Source organism: Sander lucioperca, chromosome 8 (assembly GCF_008315115.2).
Source record: "Sander lucioperca isolate FBNREF2018 chromosome 8, SLUC_FBN_1.2, whole genome shotgun sequence".
NCBI lineage: Eukaryota > Metazoa > Chordata > Actinopteri > Perciformes > Percidae > Sander > Sander lucioperca.
This window is the reverse complement of record NC_050180.1, coordinates 4,013,812-4,037,264: the sequence shown is the minus strand read 5'-3', so window position 1 is coordinate 4,037,264 and position 23,453 is coordinate 4,013,812. Positions and strand designations below refer to the sequence as shown.

At 40.4% G+C, this 23,453-nt stretch overlaps 1 protein-coding gene and 1 long non-coding RNA gene across 8 annotated transcripts in view; both read right to left on the bottom strand.

The window, feature by feature from the left end:
- The window catches only part of glsb (glutaminase b), a 64,926-nt gene extending 60,380 nt beyond the window's left edge, over positions 1-4,546 (bottom strand). For all 7 annotated transcript variants that reach the window (XM_031289625.2, XM_036004647.1, XM_031289626.2 and 4 more), the window contains exon 1: positions 4,115-4,546. In XM_031289625.2, the coding sequence (XP_031145485.1) occupies positions 4,115-4,422 (308 nt within the window). In that variant the 5' untranslated portion in view covers positions 4,423-4,546. The remainder of the gene's footprint in view (positions 1-4,114) is intronic.
- Positions 4,547-10,928: 6,382 nt separating this feature from the next.
- On the bottom strand, positions 10,929-22,804 carry LOC116043177. Its single transcript, XR_004103414.1, has 3 exons — positions 22,795-22,804; positions 13,134-13,136; positions 10,929-11,016 (listed from the first exon to the last, which is right to left on the bottom strand). It is a non-coding gene; the product is annotated as an uncharacterized LOC116043177 (long non-coding RNA).
- Positions 22,805-23,453: the final 649 nt, after the last annotated feature.

Sequence of the window (23,453 nt, the reverse complement as noted above, 5' to 3'; positions counted from 1 at the left end):
GAGTGTTTGCCATTGCAAGTGGGACTGAGAAATTATTCAAGGTTGTGAAAAGCTCATTAACCACCGGCACACTTTTTAGCAGGGGAAGAGTGTTTGTTTCTAGAGTGTGCACTTTCTGCTGTGAAGCGTGAAAGGGCCCAAGTGGCAGCACTTTATGCAGCGACCACAGAAAACATGAGGGGAAATTAGGAAGTATTTGGGCAATTAAATGGGCACATCAGAATCAATTTATTAGTCTATGCGGCGTCATCCCCAGCCTGGGAAAATAGTTGTGTATTGTCTCTGGAGGAGCTTTGTTGATAATGTCAGTGTTCATCACAGTTGCTCAGCTTAATGGGGACTACAAATATTTAACAAACACACTGAGTAACAAACCACGTCCATTTACAGTACCAAGCATAGGAGCCTCAGCTGCATTGTTTTTTTAAAATTCTTTTTATAATCTGTCTCCTGCAAGTCCCCTAACTTCACAGAAGTGCAATACTAACTCACTGGAATGTCCCTTTAAGGCTCATGATTTGTATCCATAGACAAGTGACTACAGCATGATTGGAATTGTTCCCATACTTTCCTGAGGAACATTTTTAAAGTGTATCAACTAGGCAGCAGATAAAAGCTGAATGATCGCTGGCCGACACTGAATACCTTCATTGAGAACTTTGTCACGTTAACACTGTAAACATAATGGCAAAACTTGACAAGTTTATTGTATTTTTAATGTATTCTAAAAGTTTCTCTTCAAAGTATCCCACCATTGTTGTCGTTGTTTGTTCGGACCGGCCTCTGACCTTATACTGACATCCTACAATCCATGCACAGTGTGGATGCGTAGCATTAACGTCAGTATTAAAATGGCTGTGTTCACATGTGTTGTCAAGTTCCTTTTCTGGCCAAACAAATACATTGACCAAATGTTGCCTTTTACTTCTAGTCATTTTAGTAGCAGTAGTAGTCCTTCAGTTTACCTCACTTTCTGGACAGTTTCAATGGCTTATCCAGCATAGTCGCTACACAGAATCCCAGTGGGAAACAAACCATAGAGGAGCAACAGGAAAGCTTGTTCTGTTGAGATTAACAGCAAGTCCTGCTGCGCTCTGGGTCATGAAGAGTTTATACAGAGATACTTGTTTAAACCTGACATTTCGCAGCTGAACTTCGTTGGTAATAAATACTGACGGACAGCTAACTGCAACAAGATGGGGCAGATGGAAGAATTAATATTTGCCACATATCCATATCACATAATCTTGTGGATGGTGTGTGAACTGAACTAAATGGGCAAACGAACCAGAGGCTGTTTAAACTGCTTAAACACATCAGGTGTGAATAAATGCAGCCTTAAACACCCAGTTTCTCTACATTGGTATATTTAAAAATCCTCGTCCTCTTCCCAGGCAGATGGCTCAGTCCATTAGCCTGTGGATGACTGCTCGTTGGTGTAAGCAGACTACTCTGAGTTTCCTGGATACGAGGCAAAGACTGAGTCGTGATTTTAAAATCTCTTTTTGCTCTGGAGGAGTTATAGGTCTGTGGGGTTACAGCGCAGTGTACATGGCCAGTATTTTTATATTCATAGAGCACTATATTGTGCGTGTGTATATTGTTCGATTCACCTCACACGTCACTGGTCTAGCCATCTTAACATGCTTGATTACATCAATCCTCTATGTTCTCTGCAGTTCTTTTAGCTGGCTTTTCAGTAAAAAAGTGCATGTTTTGGGAGACACAGAACAATAAATAATAGTACATACAATAGGTGCTTTGGAGGCTCAAGAAATGCTAAGATTACCATAGATTAAAGGATGTGAAAGGGAGACGACATGGACTCAATGTTCGAGATGCAGATGGGAGGTTTCAAAAGGCATTCAATTATCTGGCCGGAGAGCATGGAAATATCCTGAGCAAGGTCACATCAGTGACTTAGCACGCTTCACTAAGCTGTGTGTTAGAGCTTAACACCAAGTGTGTCTTTCACTTTCTGTTTGTGTCACGTGTATCACAACAGTTATTTGTCAGTTTTTGATATCTTAATCCTTTCCACCTCCTCCCCCCACTAAAGCTGTAACTGATCCTATAAATTGCTCAGGGTAGATGGCTGTGAGCCCAGAACGCTTTTACTGTACAACATGTCTGTGACGCCTTAATAAGTTAATAGCAATCTAGCACTATATGTTCCTGTCAGTTATACCAGACAACAGCTCCAATGGTTTGGCCTTTCCTCCTTCATTTACTACTAGCTTACAGCTCAGTCTCCAGCTTGATAACTAAACCCTGCTGTGTCAAAAAAAATGTAATCGTTTTAATTAATTTCCCCTAAAAAAGATTCAGAATAGAGATGAGATTGATTGTTATTGCAGAAACAGAAACTCCTACTCACAGCCATTTTCTACTACAAGAACGTAACCTGTAACCTGGGGCTTCCCCTAACACAACCTTTTAAAAAAACTTTAAGAGGGTTTTTTGGGGATGGGTTTTTTAGAGGTTGTATAGAGCCATTGCCAACAGTCCCCAGTAGCTCCCTATGGTAGCTCCCAGAGTCTGGTAGCTCCGTACTTTGTATGTATTTTGTATAAGTATATTTTTGTTTTTTAATATTTCATATTAATGTTTAATATTGTTTGTTTATGTTTGCACCATTCACCAAGGCCAATTCCACATAAATGTACTGTGGCAATAAACCTTTTTCTGATTTCTGATTCTGAGCACTACTCTAATCCTACCCACTTTGTTGCAGTTCAATCAAATGCAAAGGATTTGCCACTCAAATATTCCGTTTGACTAGGAAATAAGTCACAGTACAGAAGCTAAAGATTATCCAAATTCTATTTCACTGGGATTTTAAGGCCATTCTCTAACCATGTACTTTAAATGTATATGTAGCTGCATACGTCTGAGACATTATACCTGGCCCTAATAAAAACACACTAAAACTACTGTAACACTAAAACTGAATACAAACTAAAACTTGGTTTAAATTTAGCCCAGAAAACACGTCCGGAACAAGTTCAGCCATTATTAGTTTTGCTGAAAGTCACTACAGGTATGACTACATTATTTTGACCTGTGTGTATGTGTGTGTGTTTCTCCAGACATTATAAAAACGACAAATATGTCAGGGAATGATAGGTAGAGAAAACATGATAGGAAAACTACTACTACAGTTACTACTGTGCACTAAGCTAACAAATATAAACGTTGTAATTCATTTTTACTTACTATATTGTCTATGTATTACAATCCCATGAAGCAGTGGAAGCCAAACATAGGCTCAAGGTTTTCCACTTTCTATCAGACTAGGGTCCTACTGTACAGGACAGAAAGCAGGTACTGTCAGTAGTCTGGATCAGCCCTGCAGCTGTGACCCAAGGAGAATAGAAGGTCACATTAGAAAACCACCAGAAGCTAAAAAAAAACAGTTCCGACTGGTCTCCAGCCAGGCAGCAGTATTTATAACCAATCGACAAAATGAGTGTTCTGACCATCGGGGCCACATACAGTTTATACGTGGTAACTCTGCTCACTTATAAAACTTGAATGGGGATGTTTGTTTTTATCCTCCACTTCGGTGACAGAAACGCTGCTATTTTACTTTCAAACCTGCCGCACCATGCTGCGTATTATCTCCACAGGGACAGCTAGCTAACCTAACGCTACAAAAGCCGGTCAAGGCCGGCCAACTAACATCCTAATTAACTTTGGGTTAAGTTGCTGCGTTGGTATTTTAAGGCGGCGTATTTATATTACTACTTGGCACAAAACCATCGGAGGCTGCACCCGGTATAAGTCACACATGCTGTGATAGCTGCTGTTACTGTAAGGCCATAACGTTATCTACATGGGCCATTACTAGCTAGCTTATTCATTCTTATATATTACACGTGTTTTGGGTGAGGTTATTTTCTCTTTGTATAAGCAATACATCTGTATCTTACATGTTAAGATGCAGGGTGTTAAGTTAGCTATTTATTGAGCGCTATTTAATGCGGTTTTGACACAGCCTTTGTGAAGGTTGGCGAACATCCGCTTGCGCCTGTATGCGTCATAACTCGCCATAAGCGCCAGCCGTACCATCATACCATGGTGTCAGGCAGTTTGTTCCGTACTTGAAACCTACTTTTCATTGGCTTCTTCTGGGCTGACAACATCCTTCTTTAGCTGTTCGTCCAGCTCCACGGCCCCTTCAGTTTTTGTGCAGTACGAGCGGAACGGGGCGGTAAAGGGCGCGGCGCGGAGCGCCGGGCGGTAGGTAGCGGCATGGAGGACCTTCAGTTGAGGAGAGATTGTTCTAGCATCAACGGAGGCGGTGCCGAAGCAGCAGCGGCGGGTCGGTAACCAGGTCTTCTGTCTAGAGCCGGACAAGGGACGCTTGAGGGTGGCTTCAAACAACTCCTTCAGCACTGTCGAAAACCTAAACTGTAACATCTCAATCCTGTCAGGCAATTAGAGAGAACGTCGTGGTTCCAAAAATGTCCGGTAGAAGCTGAACAGTTTTTAAGAAGTGTGCTCAACCACGTTGACTGTCTGAGGGGCGATGACTCAGAAGCACCGGCGTCCAAAAATAAATAGAGGCGCACGTTCCCGCCCCCGCGGCTCCTATTGGTGGCATCGATGATGTCTGCGTCCAGAGATAATTTATGACGCTCTGAAGGTTGCTATTGGTGTGTCTTTGTGTCTATCCAATTCTTGTTATTTTATTTTTTTTTTTTTTTTAGACAGACTTGCTAGCCTTTGTTTATAAACGTCATAAAGCCTATTAATGACAGTGTTTTTACTAACTGTTTTTAGTAATTATTTGAGATCCTGTATCGGCGATGTAGGCTATTTTAAATTAGTATATATAGGCTATGTCAGTTTTTCCTTAGGAGGTGAATTGAATTTATTTAGTCTTAATAATAAACTAATACGTTGTTTGCATGTTGCTACCACAACCTGTTAACACGTGTTAAGAGAGCTAAGGCATGGAAAGAGCTGACCATTGAACTAAAAGCAATAGAAAATTAAAAAGCTTTTAAAAATGAAATTGAAAACTTGATAATCGCTTTACTGTAGTCACATGGGGGGGGTGGCTCTTGGTGTGTGTGTGTGTGTGTGTGTGTGTGTGTGTGTCTGTGTGTGTGTGTGTGTGTGTGTGTGTGTATATGTGTGTGTGGAGGGAGGTGGGGGGGATGAGATGGATGTGCCTTGTGTGCGTATGTGCTTTATGAAGACTATTATTATAATGTCGCAATATTTCATGTTTGTTTTTTTATGACTGTTTAAAGCCCTTCTAGGGACGGGCATTAAATTAAATAAATGCTGTAATGCTGTACATTACATCCGTCCTTATTCAAATAAACATAAAAAAATGAAACCTTTGCTACATTTCGATTCACAGGCTTGTTTGTTTATGGAATTATTTTGTTAAAATTACTTATTTTCTGTGATACATAGGCCTACCAATAGGCCTGTTGTTGTTGCTCATTTTAAATTCGCAATCTAAAAAACTGGAGACCATTTCATCCCACTACAGCATAGTGTAGGGCTAAGTGCCATCACTGATGCCAGCACCAATGCTAAAACTATTAAAACCATGCAGGCACTTGTACATTTATTTTATTCTCATGTTTTGTTACATGAGATCCCCTGGCATTATGTTGTACTTTAACTTTATCAAATTAAAAATGAGATTCTGTGAGTTAAAAGCAAAACAGAAAACAGGTACATAAAGCAATGCTATTTGGGCTGGAAAATTACATAAAGTTGCTCTCATACTAGTGATAAAAATAAATGTCAGACATCTGATGCAGAAGTTGTTTTTCTTTTAGTTTTACAGCAGCAATAATCTCCATGTAAAGTGTATTTCACACGTTGACATATTCCAACTTCTAGTTATTCATTGATTCCTACAACATAAGAAATATAATCTAGGTTGTATTAGAGAGCTTTAACAGGGGGTCCGCGACCCCTAGCGGGTCATCAGAGTTACTGCAGGGGCGCAGCCAACTTATTATTTGATACGTTTTTTAACGTTTTTTTTTTATTTATTTCAAAAATTAAAATATATATATATAAAAAAAAAAAAGTACATTAACATGAATCTAATATAAAGCCTTGGCCTAAAAATACTAAAGACCCCTGTATATATATGCTAGTTCTGTAATATTGAGTGACTGACGTTTGGTTGCCCTTAGTTTTGTCTTGTAGAGTTTACAGAAAGCTTCTCCAGTCCAATCTCTCTTTAATCGTTCTCTAAATACATCCATGCTTAATACATCCATGAGTCCAATGCGTCATTGCTGAAGGCCAGGGCCATGGCTTGGTCCAGTTAAAGAGAAGGAGGCGGGATTTAGAGAACCTGGAAACAGAAATCCCTGACAGTCCAAGTTCAGGGCAATTTAGTCCCACGTAGTAAGCATAGACTGATAGTAAGCATAGACAGTATATAAGAGTGGACCAACAGATCCCGTTGCTCTGGACCAAAGGGGTAAGCTTATCCTCGGACCGCGAACCTCCTATGGCGCCATTTTAATGCTACAAAGCGATCACCCCCCGTTAGCATTTCATTGACTTCCATTCATTTTGACGTCACTTTGACAGAGAATAACGTCACATCTGAAGAGTTTAAAGACTCTATTTGTCCATTGTTTATTTCTAAAGAAACACGACAATGTATAAAAGGCTCCATACGTTTTTGTAAAAATAGGCTAATGATTGTGTCATAACCACGCGACTTACTGTCTCATAGTAGAGGAATTACCGTATAGTACAGGAGAAGCGCGTCTCACATTAGCTGTTTAAGTGTAATTACTAATGTTAACTATCATTTTAGTGATCAATAATTAGCCTGTGTCTATGTTATCTCCTTACATATACCTACGCTCTCCGTCTCTGCAAGATTGGGAATGATTGAGATTTCTCTTGGCACAGCTACCAGAAGACTTACAACTTTCAGACAGGTTGCTAACGGCACATTTACGTCGTCTCTCTCAGTTGGAGGCTGCTCAGTAACGCTCAGCCATCACCGGAAAAGTGCTTCTAATATCCTTCACTGGTCTCCGTCCAGAGCAGCGGGATCTGTTGGTCCATTCTTATATACAGTCTATGCTCTGGACGGAGACCAGTGAAGGATATTAGAAGCACTTTTCCGGTGAGCGCCGAGCGTTACTGCGCAGACTCCAACTGAGAGAGACGACGTAGATGTGACATGAGCAACGTGTCTGAAAGTTGTAAGTCTTCTGGTAGCTGTGCCAAGAGAAATCTCAATCATTCCCAATCTTGCAGAGACGGAGAGCGTAGGTATATTGTAGTGGAAGTTTTCTTGTTAACAGCAGGAGAGTAGATTAAAAACACAAGAAATGAAACTAAGTTACTGAGAATGAATCCAAAGTTTGGTCTTTGAGTATTTATTTATATTTGCAAATATAGGAACACGGTTTCACAAGTACAACAGCACAGTGGGAAAGTGTATTCAACGAATGAGAAAAAGCACACAGTTTATATGCATCTTCAGTGAGACAGAAAGACATGCCCCTCTTTCTAAACATGACTCACACATTTCTTACAATCAAACATAGTCAGACATTCAGGAGCCACTTCACTTCTTCCCCTCTGTACCACTTTCTACCCCAAAGTTTAGACATCCGGTTTATCTCAACTATGTGAGAAGTCTCAACTATCCAGGCAGAAATAACAGATAGTTTTAGAGTGACCTTGTAGTCCCTATCTGTTCAGCGTACATATTACGTTCCCAGACTTGGTGGCTCTTAAAAAACTCACCTTCAGCATTGTGAGACAAAGTAAAACAGAAATAAGACAAGAATATAAAGAATCATGCTTAAATATAATTTTGCCATTACAATATGTAAGGAGATAACATAGGCACAGGCTAATTATTGCTAACTAAAATGCTAGTTAACATTAGTAATTAAACTTAAACAGCTAATGTAAGTCCAAACTGCCTGCGAGCTTCTCCTGTACTATACGGTAATTCCTGTACTATGCGACAGTAAGTCGCGTGGTTATGACACAATCGTTAGCCTATTTTTATAAAAACGTCTGCTACGGAGCCATAACGTGAGGTACAAGGTAATGGAGCCTTTTATACATTGTCGTGTTTCTTTAGAAATAAACAATGGACAAATAAAGTCTTTAAACTCTTCAGATGTAAAGTTATTCGCTGTCAAAGTGGCGCCAAAATGAATGGCAGTCAATGGAATGCTAACGGGGGGTGAGTGCTTATTAGCATCAAAATGGTGCCATAGGATCTACGGGTTGTGAGGAGACGCTTACCCCCTTGATAGTAAGTAGCAGCCATAGAGCTCTACAGTCCCGCCCACAGCCTGTTCCGGAAGTAAAAATACAATGCAATTTCTCAGCCATAAAATCGTAACAGTCGATGGTAGACTTAAAACCAGATACGACATGACTGAGCGATTGTATATGCTCATATAGACGCCAAAAGTTCATGTGGCACCAACCTTGTTTTGAGACAAATGTCTTTTATTCGCAATGTCTTGGATAAGCACTTCATTATCCACAATCCTGAACAATCCCACAATCCAACAGTGATGCCTCTGATTGGTGGAACAATGGACGTATTAAGAGAACGGGTGGAACTCATGTAACTGTTTGGTTAAACGCTAAACTCCGCGAAAGTCCGTGAGAGTCATCGTCGCTGCTGCTCTGCTGCTGTACTGTGTAGGCTACATAGACTATGTCTATGGTAGGCTACTGTAACGTTACTGTCTACGGTACGATCTTTAATAAAAAGAAGTTGCGTTTTTTTGCACGGTAGACTTATCAGTGCAATCATGATCTCCTTGGCTGCCATGATGGCTTTTTTCAAGAACGAGAACAAGTGTCCAAAGGGGTGAAAACCACTTTACACTCACCTTGAAGATTATTAGGAACACCTGTTCAATTTTTCGTTAATGCAATTATCTAATCAACCAATCACTTGGAAGCTGCTTCAATGCATTTAGGGGTGTGGTCCAGGTCTAGACAATCTCCTGAACTCCAAACTGAATGTCAGAATGGGACAGAAAGGTAATCTAAGCAACTTTGAGCGTGGCGTGGTTGTTGGTGCCAGACGGGCTGGTTTGAGTATTTTCCAGGATTTACAAAGAATGGTCTGAAAAAGGAAAAACATCCAGTATGCTGCAGTCCTGTGGGCGAAAACACCTTGTTGATGCTAGAGGTCAGAGGAGAATGGGCCGACTAATTCCAGCTGATAGAAGATCAACTTTGCCTCAAATAACCACTCGTTACAACCGAGGTATGCAGCAAAGAATTTGTGAAGCAACAACACGCACAACCTTGAGGCGGATGGGCTACACCAGCAGAAGACCCCACCGGGTACCACTCATCTGCACTAAAAATAGGAAGATGAGGCTACAATTTGCACAAGCTCACCAAAATTAGACCTTTCAAGACTGGAAAAATGTTGCCTGATCTGATGAGTCTCGACTTCTGTTGAGACATTCAGATGGTAGAGTCAGAATTTGGCGTAAACAGAATGAGAATATGGAGCCATCATGCCTTGTTACCACTGGGTGGTGGTGGTGTAATGGTGTGGGGGATGTTTTCTTGGCACACTTTAGGCCCCTTAGTACCAATTGGGCATCGTTTAAATGTCACAGCCTACCTGAGCATTGTTTCTGACCATGTCCATCCCTTGATGACCACCATGTACCCATCCTCTGATGGCTACTTCCAGCAGGATAATGCACCATGTCACAAAGCTCAAATCATTTCAAATTGGTTTCTTGAACATGACAATGAGTTCACCGTACTAAAATGGCCCCCACAGTCACCAGATATCAACCCAATAGAACATCTTTGGGATGTGGTGGAACGGGAGCTTCGTGCCCTGGATGTGCATCCCACAAATCTCCATCAACTGCAAGATTCTATCCTATCAATATGGGCCAACATTTCTAGAGAATGCTTCCAGCACCTTGTTGAATCAATGCCACAAAGAATTAAGGCAGTTCTGAAGGCGAAAGGGGGTCAAACACGCTATTAGTAGGGTGTTCCTAATAATCTTCAAGGTGAGTGTAAATCGGGTCACGTTATTGAATGTAGCGTGTCCGAGGGAGGGAAAACATCCTTAAAGCTTAAAGAGCGGCCGCTTTAGCTGATGAGGAGGGGCTGGTTGTGCATTTGTCACCAGAATAAACAGATTGACAGAGATATATATCTCTGTCACAGTGTCTCGTTTGAAGAAACTACAACATAACGCAGAAGTTTGTCACGATAAGAGAAACTGTTTGCTATGTTTCCAGTACTAACACTTCACAAAGGAGACACCTGAAACCAAACCAGGAGCCTCTAAAGCCCAAACCTGAGGACTGTGGGGCTGTTGAAGAAGAAAACCATCCCCTTTGAGAAGCACAGGCCTTCTGGAGATGGAACAGCACAACTGCTTTACAAATCAGAATCAAAATGCAATGTTTAATCATTGAAATCTTTCTGTTCTCTTGTAAAATAGTCCCATTTTTAAAGGCTGTAGAAAGTGAACCTGCTTTCCTGCGATGCGACCACTAGATGTCGCTGTTCACCAAGGATAACCCCCCCGTCGTGTTCAGGCTAACTGACTGCAGGAGGTTTCTCTCATTAGGTCTCCTCAGAGTGATAGAGAAAGACATGGCTCTGGGTCTCCTCATATGCAAACTCCAAACAGTTTTAATGGAATCACAAGTTGACAAGAATCCTGGGATCAAAATCTTCTGTGAAACAAAATGAGACACTTGACAATGAGTCACATGTGTTGTTTATTTTAAAAATACTCTTAACAGAGTTTGGAGCAAGCTGGACTTCACTTGGACATCCAGATGTTGGGTTAGTGTTAGAGTGGGTTAGGGTCTGTCACAGCATGTTCTAAAACAAAGTGAAAAAAACACACAAAAAGGAGACAAAAATGTAAAAAACAAACAAAAAACAAAACAAAAAACACGACATAAACGGAAAAAGAGGCCAGAAATATTCAATGAAACAAGATGAGACACTTTGACGTGTGTTGTGTATTTTAAGCATATACTCGTAATAGAGTTTTGTAGATGAACTGTAATATTATCATGCAGGAGAGTGGAGAGGGAAACACTGCCAGTTCCATGAAATCCAGTTCAGATTATTGACCTTTTCAAAGCTTTATATGCATTTGTATTAAAGAGCAATTTACCAAGCTAAACACATGAACAAAGTTGGCTCTCCCAGCTGCATGAACATGTCTAATGATTACTATTATTACTATCCCATAAATGGACAGATTAAGGATGCAAATGTTACTTTTGCATCCAGTTGAGGGCATGTTTTTGTATCTTTTAGCTAAAAGTTTGTTACCTACTGTCAACACAAAGATGACTTTGTGTCTCTGAGACATTCTCCAGACTTTTCTTTCTGATTATATGGCAGAAGATTTTATTCATGAAGCTAATATGTTACCTAGGAATTAATCATATGCTATCAATGTAAACTCAATCTAAATCCAAAGGGTTGTTGCATTCTTTAAATCTTTCTATTAGGGTTTTAATCTAAAAAAAACAAAATAATAAACCTTCTTTAATGATAAAATTATAACAATTAGAGATAAAATTCATCACCTTCTGCCCACACCTTCTAACGGCTCACCATTGGGCGCAGGAGGGCTGGAGAGAAAGATAAGACCTGATACATACTTGGACTGCTTTTTTCCTATAGACCTTCAACAATTAATGTTAAGGGTCTCTTCAGCTAAGCCAACTACCTGTCTCTTAGACCCCATTCCAACGAGGCTACTTAAAGAAGCACTACCCATGGTCAACACCACATTACTAGACACAATCAATATGTCTTTATTAACAGGTCAAGTACCGCAGTCTTTTAAAGTAGCTGTGATAAAACCTATTCTGAAAAAACCCACCCTCGATCCTGAGGTCCTAGCCAACTATAGACCTATATCTTACCTTCCCTTTCTCTCCAAAATCCTTGAGAAGCTAGTCGCTAATCAATTGTGTGACTTTCTACATATAAATAGTCTATTTGAAGACCTTCAGTCAGGATTTAGAATGCATCATAGCACAGAGACGGCACTGGTGAAAATCACTAATGACCTTCTAACTGCTGCTGACAAAGGACTTGTTTCCATACTTGTCTTATTGGATCTTAGTGCTGCATTCGACACTATTGACCATACCATCCTGTTACAGAGACTGGAACATTTAGTTGGCATTAAAGGAATCGCACTAAGCTGGTTTAAGTCCTATTTCTTTGAGTGATCCCAATTTGTTAATATTTACGATAAACCCTCCAAATACGCTAAAGTTAGCCATGGCGTTCCTCAAGGCTCAGTGCTTGGACCAATTCTATTCTCCTTATATATGCTTCCCCTAGGCAATATTATTAGGAAACACTCAATTAACTTTTACTGTTACGCAGACGACACCCAATAATATCTGTCAATTAAGCCAGACGAAAGCGGTCATTAGCTAAACTTCAAGCGTGCATTAAAGATATAAAATCCTGGATGACACACAATTTTCTGATGTTAAACTCAAACAAAACGGAAGTTATTGTGCTGGGACCCAAGCACCACCGAACTTCATTATCTAAAGATATAGCTACCCTGGATGGCATTGCCCTGGCCTCCAGCAGTCAGAAATCTAGGAGTCATTTTTGACCAGGATATATCCTTTAACGCCCACTTAAAACAAACCTCTAGAACAAACTTTTTTCATCTTTGTAACATTGCCAAAATCAGGAACATCCTATCTCAAAACGATGCTGAAAAACTAGTCCATGCATTCGTTACGTCCAGGCTGGACTACTGTAATTCCTTACTATCAGGTTGCCCAAATAAGTCCCTTAAGACTCTCCAGCTGATCCAGAATGCTGCAGCACGTGTTCTGACAAGAACTAAGAGAAGAGATCATATTTCTCCTGTATTAGCTTCTCTGCATTGGCTTCCTGTAAAATCCAGGATTGAATTTAAAATCCTTCTCCTGACCAACAAAGCTCTAAATGGCCAAGCACCATCGTATCTAGAAGAGCTTTTAGTACCTTATTGTCCCACTAGAGCACTGCGCTCCCAGAACTCAGAGCTACTTGTGGTTCCCAGAGTCTCTAAAAGTAGAATGGGAGCCAGAGCCTTCAGCTACCAGGCTCCTCTCCTGTGGAACCAGCTCCCAGTCTGGGTTCGGTGCGGCAGACACCGTCACCACATTTAAGAATAATCTGAAAACCCTCCTCTTTGATAAAGCTTACAGTTAGGGAGTGAGGAGTTGCAGTGTACGCCTAGACCGGCGGGGCAGGGTGTATAGCTGCAGACACAGCACCCCTGCTTCTCTCTGCTTCTCCTCATAGTCATCTGATCTACCTATCATATAATCAATAATATAGTGAGAGTAGAGGGAGGCAGGCCATACAGCCCGATCCGGCAGGAGAGAGTTCAAGCCCAATCCGGCTCCTCTCTTTAGCCTGCCTCTCCTAGTTATGCTATTATAACTCTAGACTGCTGGGGAAGTTCGTTCCTTCCAATGACACAATGACCTGCTATTTATTCCCTCATTTCACTTTCCGTTTGTGTGCATCCTTGTCCCAGAAATGCCTGTTACTAACCTATCTCTGGGGAGTTTACTCCCTATGTCTCTTCTTCACCCAGAATATCGCCTTGGATTAGGGTGGCACCAAGACCTGCTGTCGCTGTGGACCTGCTACACCCTGCTACGCTCTGCGATTCCCCGCAGTGTCCGGCTATGTCCTGCTGCGTCCTACTGCGTCCACCCATGGTCTGCTGTGCCACACTACGCCCCATAACGCCCTGCTGTGCCCTACTATGACATGAACTACTACGACCACCATTGTAGTCACTGTCCCATTATCTTTATTATGACTATTGCCACTGTTCATCACACCCCCAACCGGTGCCGTCAGACACCGCCTACTAAGAGCCTGGTCCTGTCCGAGGTTTCTTCCTAAAAGGGAGTTTTTCCTCGCCACTGTCGCAATAGCCACTGCTTGCTCTTGAGGGAACCACTGTAATTGTTGGGTCTTTGTAAATTACAGAGTGTGGTCTAGACCTACTCTATCTGTAAAGTGTCCTGAGATAACTCTTGTTATGATTTGATACTATAAATAAAATTGAATTGAATTGAATTGAATTAATCAACATTTATTCACGAGATCTCATCATGGTTTATATGCATTTCTTTTAATGTTATTATTTCGGTCTATTTGGGCCAGGGAAGCTGGATTGCTTTTTTGTTTATTTATATTTTAAAACTATAACGCTACATCTATCAACATTTATTTAGATGTTATCATGGTATTCATTTCTTTATTTTAATAATGTTATTTCGGTCTTATTACAGGTGAAATATTACAGTATGCTGTAATTCAAAGCCGATATCCCACAATGGAATGCGGGCATACATTCACAAAATTGGACAGCGATCAGCGGGTCTTTAACGACAGTATCGCTTCAATGTACATATATACAGTCAGTGGTTTAGTCAGCAGCAACAACACATTGCTCAGCTTTGTTCCAGTAAGTTATGCACCGTAACAACATTTTAAAAAATCCACTAAATACTCCGTAGTACGTGCCGCTCGGCGAATAAGAAGATACAAAATACATAATATTCGTAATATTGATGTTTTTGTCTAACGTTGTATTTGAGAATGTAAACAATAAAGCTAACAATAATAATAAAATACAGTTTCATGTATTTGTCTCATGTGTTGTTTGCTCGGCCAGCCGGCGGGCCTCCCACCCACCCCGGAAGAACTACAAGTGCACAAGCTTTGAAACAGCTTCTGTTGCGCGTCTCTTATGGGAGTTGTAGTTTTAAAGTATATTGGTATATTTCTCATAATTAGAAGTTGGCAGTGTAGAATTTTGGATACACCCTGGGGTTTTATGGGATGGGGAACACACTGGTGTCATCATATTTAAAAAAAAAATTGAATTGTTAAATAGGTGAAAATAGCTTATTACCATATTTGACAGTGCTTATAGTGGGTAAACTTTGGTGACCATATCTACATGACAGCTGAGGTCCAGAGCTTTCTACAACAGCTGGACCTATGTGTGTAGTACCTTCTATAACAGCTGGTCCTATGTGTGTAGTACCTTCTATAACAGCTGGTCCTATGTGTGTAGCACCTTCTGTTGCTAAATGACAAGCCTTCAAATATGGACTGGGTTCAAAGTTCAGATGTCAATATTTCAAAGCAGGAGCCATGTATCCTCTTCAGACTGACATATGTTACTGTCCAGGTTGAGACCTTTCCAACGATGTGTTTGCTATAGTCCTCTGACAACGTTTTTCATTTCATAGTTCAAATGCTTCACACATAACACTTGACATATTGTTTTATCACACAGCTGACATATATTTACAATACAAAACAACATAAACAAAGTGATATGTAGTCAGACTGAAGCACATCACACAGCCACAATCTATTGCTCACCTTTCACAAACAGTTAAGAGCTCATACTTGGCATGGAGAATAAAGATAAATCAGACCATATTATCTGTGCTTGCCTGGAGAGACTGGTTTCTATTCCTCTTCACAACCTTCATGACAGTCTAGAACTGAATACTCTGTAATGCAGCCTTGTATAACATAAACCCTCTGATTCACTGTGAGTGTCTGCGCTAAATGATAACACACACTTTGAACATGGGCCTTCCACTCAAAGGTGTTGTCCATATAAACACCAAGGTGCCTATAGAGCAGAGCCGATGGATTGGTTCATCATTTATGACCTCTGATACCCTCTGACCCATGTCACAACCCTTTCCTCAGCTTGTGAAATGGTTGAGTGAGATGTGTGAGTTTTGTCTGTGTGCAGTATGCAGTATGTAGGCTGAGGTAGAAGTGTGTCAAAAATGCCAAAACACATGTTGTATATACAAAGCTATATACAGTACATCTTACTCTGTGAAGTAAAACCTCAGCAACAATCTGATTATCTTTTTAATTTCCTGAAAATGCTTCCTAAAACTAGTCCCTTCTTAATTTTGAAAAGGTAGTCTCAGTAAAGGCTACACAGGTTAGGATGGCTACAAGCTGTAACCATAGTGACTATGAGGATCATCTTCTGAATAAAATAATTATTATGTTAGGCCTTCCATAAATTGATATTTCAAAAAAGTCATTTATTTAAAACAACTAATAATGCAGTGTGATATTAAATCAAACTAAGTCCCACACATAAATATACTCATGTTTTTTTCCCTTTAGTATTTGCTATTAATAGTCATCAACCAATCAAAATTAGAAAATTGCGTTTTTAAATAAGTAGGCTATGTATGAAAAATAAAATAAAAAATATGTATATAGTTTATTGTTTTTCACAACAGTAGGCCTACAAGTTAAATCAAATGCCCATTAGTCAAACAAGCCATTAGGCTGTAGTTCTAAACACTCAACTGTAGGTTTTTTATATAGTATATATAAGGCAAATCAAAGTGCTTAGCATAAAACACTATTTTTTCATTATTGGTATTTTATTGTGTAAATTCTCACGTGCAACATTCTTTCACAGACGAGGAGCGGTAGTTCCTAATTACTACGTCACTTCCGTGGATGTTTTTAAACGTTATTACAGTGCATAACTTACTGGAACAAAGCTGAGCAATGTGTTGTTGCTGGTGACTAAACCACTGACTGTATATATGTATATTGAAGCGATACTGTCGTTAAAGAACCACTGATCACGGTCCGATTCTGTGAATGAATGCCCGCATTGCATTGTGGGATATCAGCTTTGAATGCGCCCAGCTTGGATCATATCGTAATGTTCTGTATTACAGTATACTGTAATATTTCACCAGTAATAAGACCGAAATAACATTATTAAAATAAAAAAATGTATACCATGACAACATCTAAATAAATGTTGATAGATGTAGCGTTATAGTTTAAAAAATATAAATAAACAAACAAGCAATCCAGCTTCCCTGGCCCAAATAGACTGAAATAATAACATTAAAAGAAATACATATAAACCATGATAAGATCTCATGAATAATGTTGATTAAAACAGCTGTTATTGGGCTAAAAATACCAATAATAAAACTGTCACAGATTTCGAGTTAAGGGGGCGTGTTTTTAATTTTTGTCTATATCTGACGGTGAGGGATAACATGAATGTCTATCTGACGGACCCCTCGTCGAAAAATAACGCAACGGGTACCCCCCTGGCGTTGAAAATTAACGCCTGGGGTCCTTGACCATGCGTCAGACATTTGACGAGTAGGGAGTGAGACTGTGTTGGAATTGTATGAACTGGCTTTTCTGGCTTTTCTCCATAATTCCACAGTAGATATGGACATGTTGGGCATCCCTAGAAACGTGAGGAGCTGTAGTATGCGAATCAGGTTTCAAACTCATATTTGGTAATTCTGATTACTTCAGGTTCTTAAATATTTACAACAAATGTAACATTTGGGTGGACTTATCTATAAATTAAACCACTCAGATGATGATAATAACATAAATTTCTACAAAGAATACAATTTTGGACGCAATTAATATAGAGCATAGTGTCTTCTGAGAGACCTGAGAGATATAAAAAACAGCAATTATTCTTATCAGGGAACAATTATATTAAATATTAACATCAATTAGCCTTTTGTGAATCAACTGTCAGAGATATTTGCTCAGTCATATTTCATGCTGGCAAAAGGATCCGCTTCGATCACACAAATAACTCATCAAGGGGGGAATACTGAAATGTCGCAACCACCCATACAGCTTTCACTTCTGCTCAGTAGGACTAAAATTAAATACACAGCAAATAAGGACTGAACAAAAAAGTAGTGCATGGCCTTCAATGTAACACAAGATGCAAGCCGTAGTGTTGGTGGTAATGATGTAACAACACAATCAACTCATGATTCCATACACGATTTTAAGTTCACGATATGATTTCCTCACGATTTTTTTTTTTTTAACAGAATGAAATGACGGAAAAATATTCTTTTTATTTGTATAAACTGTGCAAAAACAGCAGATGTGTCCTCTTATCAATAACAACAAGCTTGAGGAGCAGGACCAAAATGCATCACTAAGTCCGGTCTCTGTTGTTTCTACACAGCGGTAGTGTCCATGGTGTCTCACAGGTCAGCTAGGCTCCTCTGTGTCTTCAGCTGCAGACTGTTGTAACGTTACGTCCCAGTGTTGGATTCCTTTCCATTGAAATACAGACACACATTACACCGTTAAGCTATCGGCAATTTTTAACGTTGAATATCGCAACAACATTGAATATAGCCATAACGATATTACTTGTGTTAAATAAACAGATATTAAAGTACTCAGTTCTGCATTACTAGCTAAGGGCAGGCTAACGTTAACCTGCTGTATGTTAACTAGCGTTATGCCGTATGTAAGCGGTTTAAAAAATGCATCACTAATGATTATTTTCATTGTCGATGAATCTGTCGATTATTTTTCTCGATTAATCGATCAGTTGTTTGGTCTATAAAATGTTGTGTTTTCCACAGCTGTTTTGTCCACGACTCAAAGATATTCAGTTTACTGTCACAGAGGAGTAAAGAAACTAGAAAATATATACATTTAACAAGCTGGAAGCAGAGAATTGTTTTTCATAAAAAAATTATTAATGGTATTAATGATTAATTTAATAGTAGTCTTTGCAGCTTTAAAAACAACCATAGCAAATCTCTAATGAAACCACTTAAAATGTCACTCTTAAACATAAAATGCGGATGTATGTTTGCATACATACGTGTTCCCCAGGGCTAAGTCCTGGGGCCCCTCCTTTTTATAATTTACTTACTGTACTTCCTCTAGGTTTTATTTTCAGGAAATACAATATTCAATTTCACTGCTACGCGGATGACACCCAGCTCTACTTGTCCACCAAACCCACTTCCATGCTCCCTCCATCTTCCCTGTCTGACTGTTTAGGTGAAGTTAAAACCTGGTTCACTCATAACTTCCTCAAACTAAACAGTAACAAAACAGAAATTCTCCTTGTTGGCTCCAAATCCACTCAAGCAAAATGTCCCAATTTCTCACTCTTCATCGACAATTCAAAGTCCCCTCTTCCACTCAGGTCAAGAGCCTTGGTGTCATCCTCGATAACACACTTTCTTTTGAAAAACACATCAATAATCTCACCTGGTCTGCTTACTTTCACTTACGCACCATACACCGTCTTCGTCCATCACTTACACCCAATAATACTGCTACTCTCATCCACGCTCTTGTCACTTCCGGTATTGATTATTGTACTCCCTCCTCTCTGGTTTACCCTACAAGTCCATCCATAAACTCCAATTGGTCCAAAACTCAGCTGCCCGTATTATCACCAGAACCCCAACAACTGAGCACATTACTCCACTTCTTAAACAACTGCACTGGCTCCCTGTCCAATACCATATTGACTTTAACATTCTTCTTCTCACCTTCATAGCCCTCCATAATCTCGCTCCTCAATACCTCTCTGATCTCATTCAGCCCTACACTCCATCCCGAACACTCCGATCGTCCTCTTCCTCACTGCTTTTCACTCCTGCCCGCCAGTCCACAATGGGGTTTAGAGCCTTCAGCCATTCTGCTCTTCGCCTTTGGAACTCCCTCCCGCTATCCATCCGTACCATAGAGTCTCTACCCACCTTTAAAACCTCCCTCAAAACCCACCTTTTCTGAAAGGCCTACCCCACATGACTCCACTCTCCATCAAAATAATGGATAGATTGCTTTATTTTAATTTTCTAGCTCAATCTTTCAAATGTGTTCATTTTAATTTCATTATATTTGTCTTTTTAACTGTGTTTTTGCTTGTTCTAACTGTAAGGTGTCCTTGAGTGCTATGAAAGGCGCCCATAAATAAAATGAATTTTTATTATTATTAGACTGAGGGCCCCTTGAACATGCCTATATCCCTAAAATTTGTTTTCATCCATGTCTAGGATATTTTTGGACGGATGTAGTATCTGTTATTTTTCTTTGTTGTAGACCACAACCTGCTACATTACTTGTGAAAATCAGCATATTCTTCTATTTATTTTCTGGACTCTGATCAGCTACATTCACCGTCTGCTTCTTCCATGCCTGAGGTGGACTTACAGGTGCCAGTCAGCTCAGCTTCAGGCTGGATGACATTTTACATCTCACCACGATCAATCACAGGTACTGCCTTCACAGCGTTAACTGAGCAGGAGGCAGGAGAGACTAACTATATACACTTCTTCCCTGAAGGTGAAACATTTTAACTGTATTCCATTTTAAGACTCCTCTGGGTTTATACTTAACACATTTGTTATTGAAAATCAACTAATCTACATTCAATACATATCTGTGCCAACAATAATTGTAGTAGGAAAGGACATCTCTGGGGAAGAAATGGTGATGGGGATTACAAAGCTGCAGAATAAGAAGCACTTAAACACATGCGGCTACTGGCCAGCCAGTCTGGGACAACATTCCACTTTTGGTGTGATGGGCACAACTCTGATGGGAAATATCACTCGCATTTACTTTTTTTGTCATTTCAGCCTCTAGTCAGTCAGGCAAAAAGAAACATGACATTAAAACTATATGTTAGACCTGAAACATGACATTAAACTATATGTTAGACCTGAAACATGAATAATGAAATTAAATTTGAATAAAGTTGACAATATTATGCTACAATTAACTTGAAGACCCAGATAAACCCCCCCTTTAAAATGTAAATGAGTACTACTCTCTATTCCTAAAATCAAAAACACTGAAATTCATTGATCTGGTTCATTTCCAAACGGCACAAATAATGTATAAAGCAATAAACAACATACTCCCTTTTTTTTAAAGATCATTTTTTGGGCATTTTCAGTCTTTATTTTGACAGATGAAGACATGAAAGGGGGAATGACATGCAGCAAAGGTGCCGCAGGTTGGAGTCGAACCCTGGCCTCTATATATGGGCGCCCGCTCTACCAACTGAGCTATCTGGGCGTCCCTCACCCCAACATCGTTTGAGAATGTGCTGCCTGATCTCCGCCATCAGATGGCAATTGCACCTGACTGCAGTACGCAGATCGGGGTTGGGCTAAATGTGGGCGGAGCTAAACGTTTGACTCCGCGCAGGCGCCATCTGGTGGCGGAGATCAGGCAGCACATTCTCAAACGATGTGGGCGTTCTCACAGCAGTTCGTGAAATGGGCACGTTATTTTTAATCTATTGATTTGTGTACACGGACACGATTATCTTGTTTATTTCGTGGTGGTCAGCACGTAATGGGAAGCATCTATACGGAGGTTGGGTTTTGGAAAAGAAGAACGGGGAAAGGACACACGTCTCACACGGCGGGACACAATCCACGGTCTCTGGGGGGGCGGGACAACACGGGACGGTTGTGTTTAGGAAAAGAAGAATGGGGAAAGGAAACCACACACGCGGGCCACGATCAGCGGTCTCTGGGGGAAGCGCAACAACAACGGGACGGTTGGGTTTAGGAAAACAACAACGGGGAAATGAAACGCCTCACGCGGGACATGATCCCTGGTTTCCGGGGTGAAAGTCCTGTGCAAGACACACATTCTTCCTCTTCCGGTTGCTATTGGGCAAGTGTGCGGAGTCAAACGTTTAGCTCCACCCACGTTGAGCCACTCCTCGATCTGCGTACTGCTGCAGTCAGGGCTTACTCTGGGCTGAAGCTGCACACTGGGTCACAGCTGTGTTCCTGTGTCAGGCGGCGGCCCGGTGGCACAGTACTCCAGCCACCAGTGTTACAACATAAAGGCATGCCACCCGCCAAAGTGGCTAGTAAGAGTAACTGTGTTACCCGCCACTGCCGGGTTGGCAGGTGCTAATATCAAGCCCTGGACCTGACACATGAAATTAAAGACTGGACAATAGGTAACGATAACTCATACTTCAGCTCTGTGTGCTGCAGTAGAAGAGTGACACCCAGTGGCAAAGGTTTTCAGTAGTAGCTCCTTTTTCTTTGTGTTCCCTGTGTGTTTAAGCTCTGTGTTGTCACTGTTTTACTCTAATGAACCCCTCGTGTTATCAGCAGACTCAACACAGGGTGCAGCAATACATCCACACGGTACAGGCCTTATCTTCCGCTGTCACATGTGATGCCTTCAGCTGCTGTCGAAAATATTGCTGTTGCACATAAACTCCCAATGATAGGCTAAATGCTAGCCTACAATGCTCATTCACATTTCAAGATGTACTTTTCATTAACACAAAGCCATGTCACAACTGCAGGCGAAATAAACACAATATTCACGTGGATATTTAGCATCTTTTATAACAAAGTCGGTAAAAACTGTACACATAAATCGAACCTACAAAAAGTGTACACTTCCAGTACAGAACAGTAGGCCTACAGTACATGCAGCCTAATATATGTCAAGGGAGCAGACATGGGTCCAGCTTTTAGCTACTAAATCAAAGCATAAATTACCTACTCCTCACGTGCTCCTCTCATCAACTAAGTGTGTTGAATTTGCTGTCTTTTTCCAAGAAAACGTGTGTCATATTAGAGATAATATAACAATCTATTGCAGCAATAAATCTAGCCCCGCTCCACCGTCACCCCAATTTACTGCCACAAGCTCAATGTCAACTTTCTTATCTGCCAACTCCAAAGGTCTAGAGGAAGTGATTCAGCGCATAAAGTCTAGCACTTGTTCTCTTGAGTCCATCCCTACCGAACTGTTGAAATCGGTCTTTTATTGCTTTATAAATACTATATAAATATTATTAATTGCTCTCTGCAGACTGGCATTTATGCTTCTCTTAAATGTGCTGCTGTCTGACCTCTGTTAAAGAAAAACACTCTGGATCCAGGTACACTTAATAACTACAGACCAATTTCCAATCTCTCTTTTATAAGTAAAATACTTGAAAAAAAAAAAAACTGTATATAAACAACTGGATGCATATCTTTCAAAAACACAATATGTGATACAGACCAATCAGGATTCAGAACCAATCACAGCACAGAAACAGCCTGACTCACAAAAATGTTCAATTTTAGTACTGCTTGATCTCACTGCTGCTTTTGACACTGTTGACCACAACATTTAAATTAAAAGGCTTCATGTCTCTGTTGGCTTAGCCGGCCCTGTTCGTAACTGTTTTTTATCATACTTGAAGGGTAGGGTTAGGAGGGTTAGGGTTAGGAGGGTTAGGGTTAGGGTTAGGAGTTCCCATGTTTCAATAGGTTTTAAATCTACAGAAAGAAAAACCTTCGTAATCTTAAAAAATGGAATAAGACATTGCCAACCAAACTCCTGCAATATGCAGTCCCTCCAAGATTTCGCGATGTCGCGATCACGCCAATTCACGCGAATTCAACCAATCACCGCGAATTTGGTGCGACTCGCAATTTTGACCAATCACTGCAACTTTCCGCACATTTGACCAATAACCTGAAGTTTCCCGCGACTTCAACCAATCACAGCAGTCCCACGTGCACTCTGAGAGCCAATGACCAATTGGGAGTGAGAACGGGTTGATC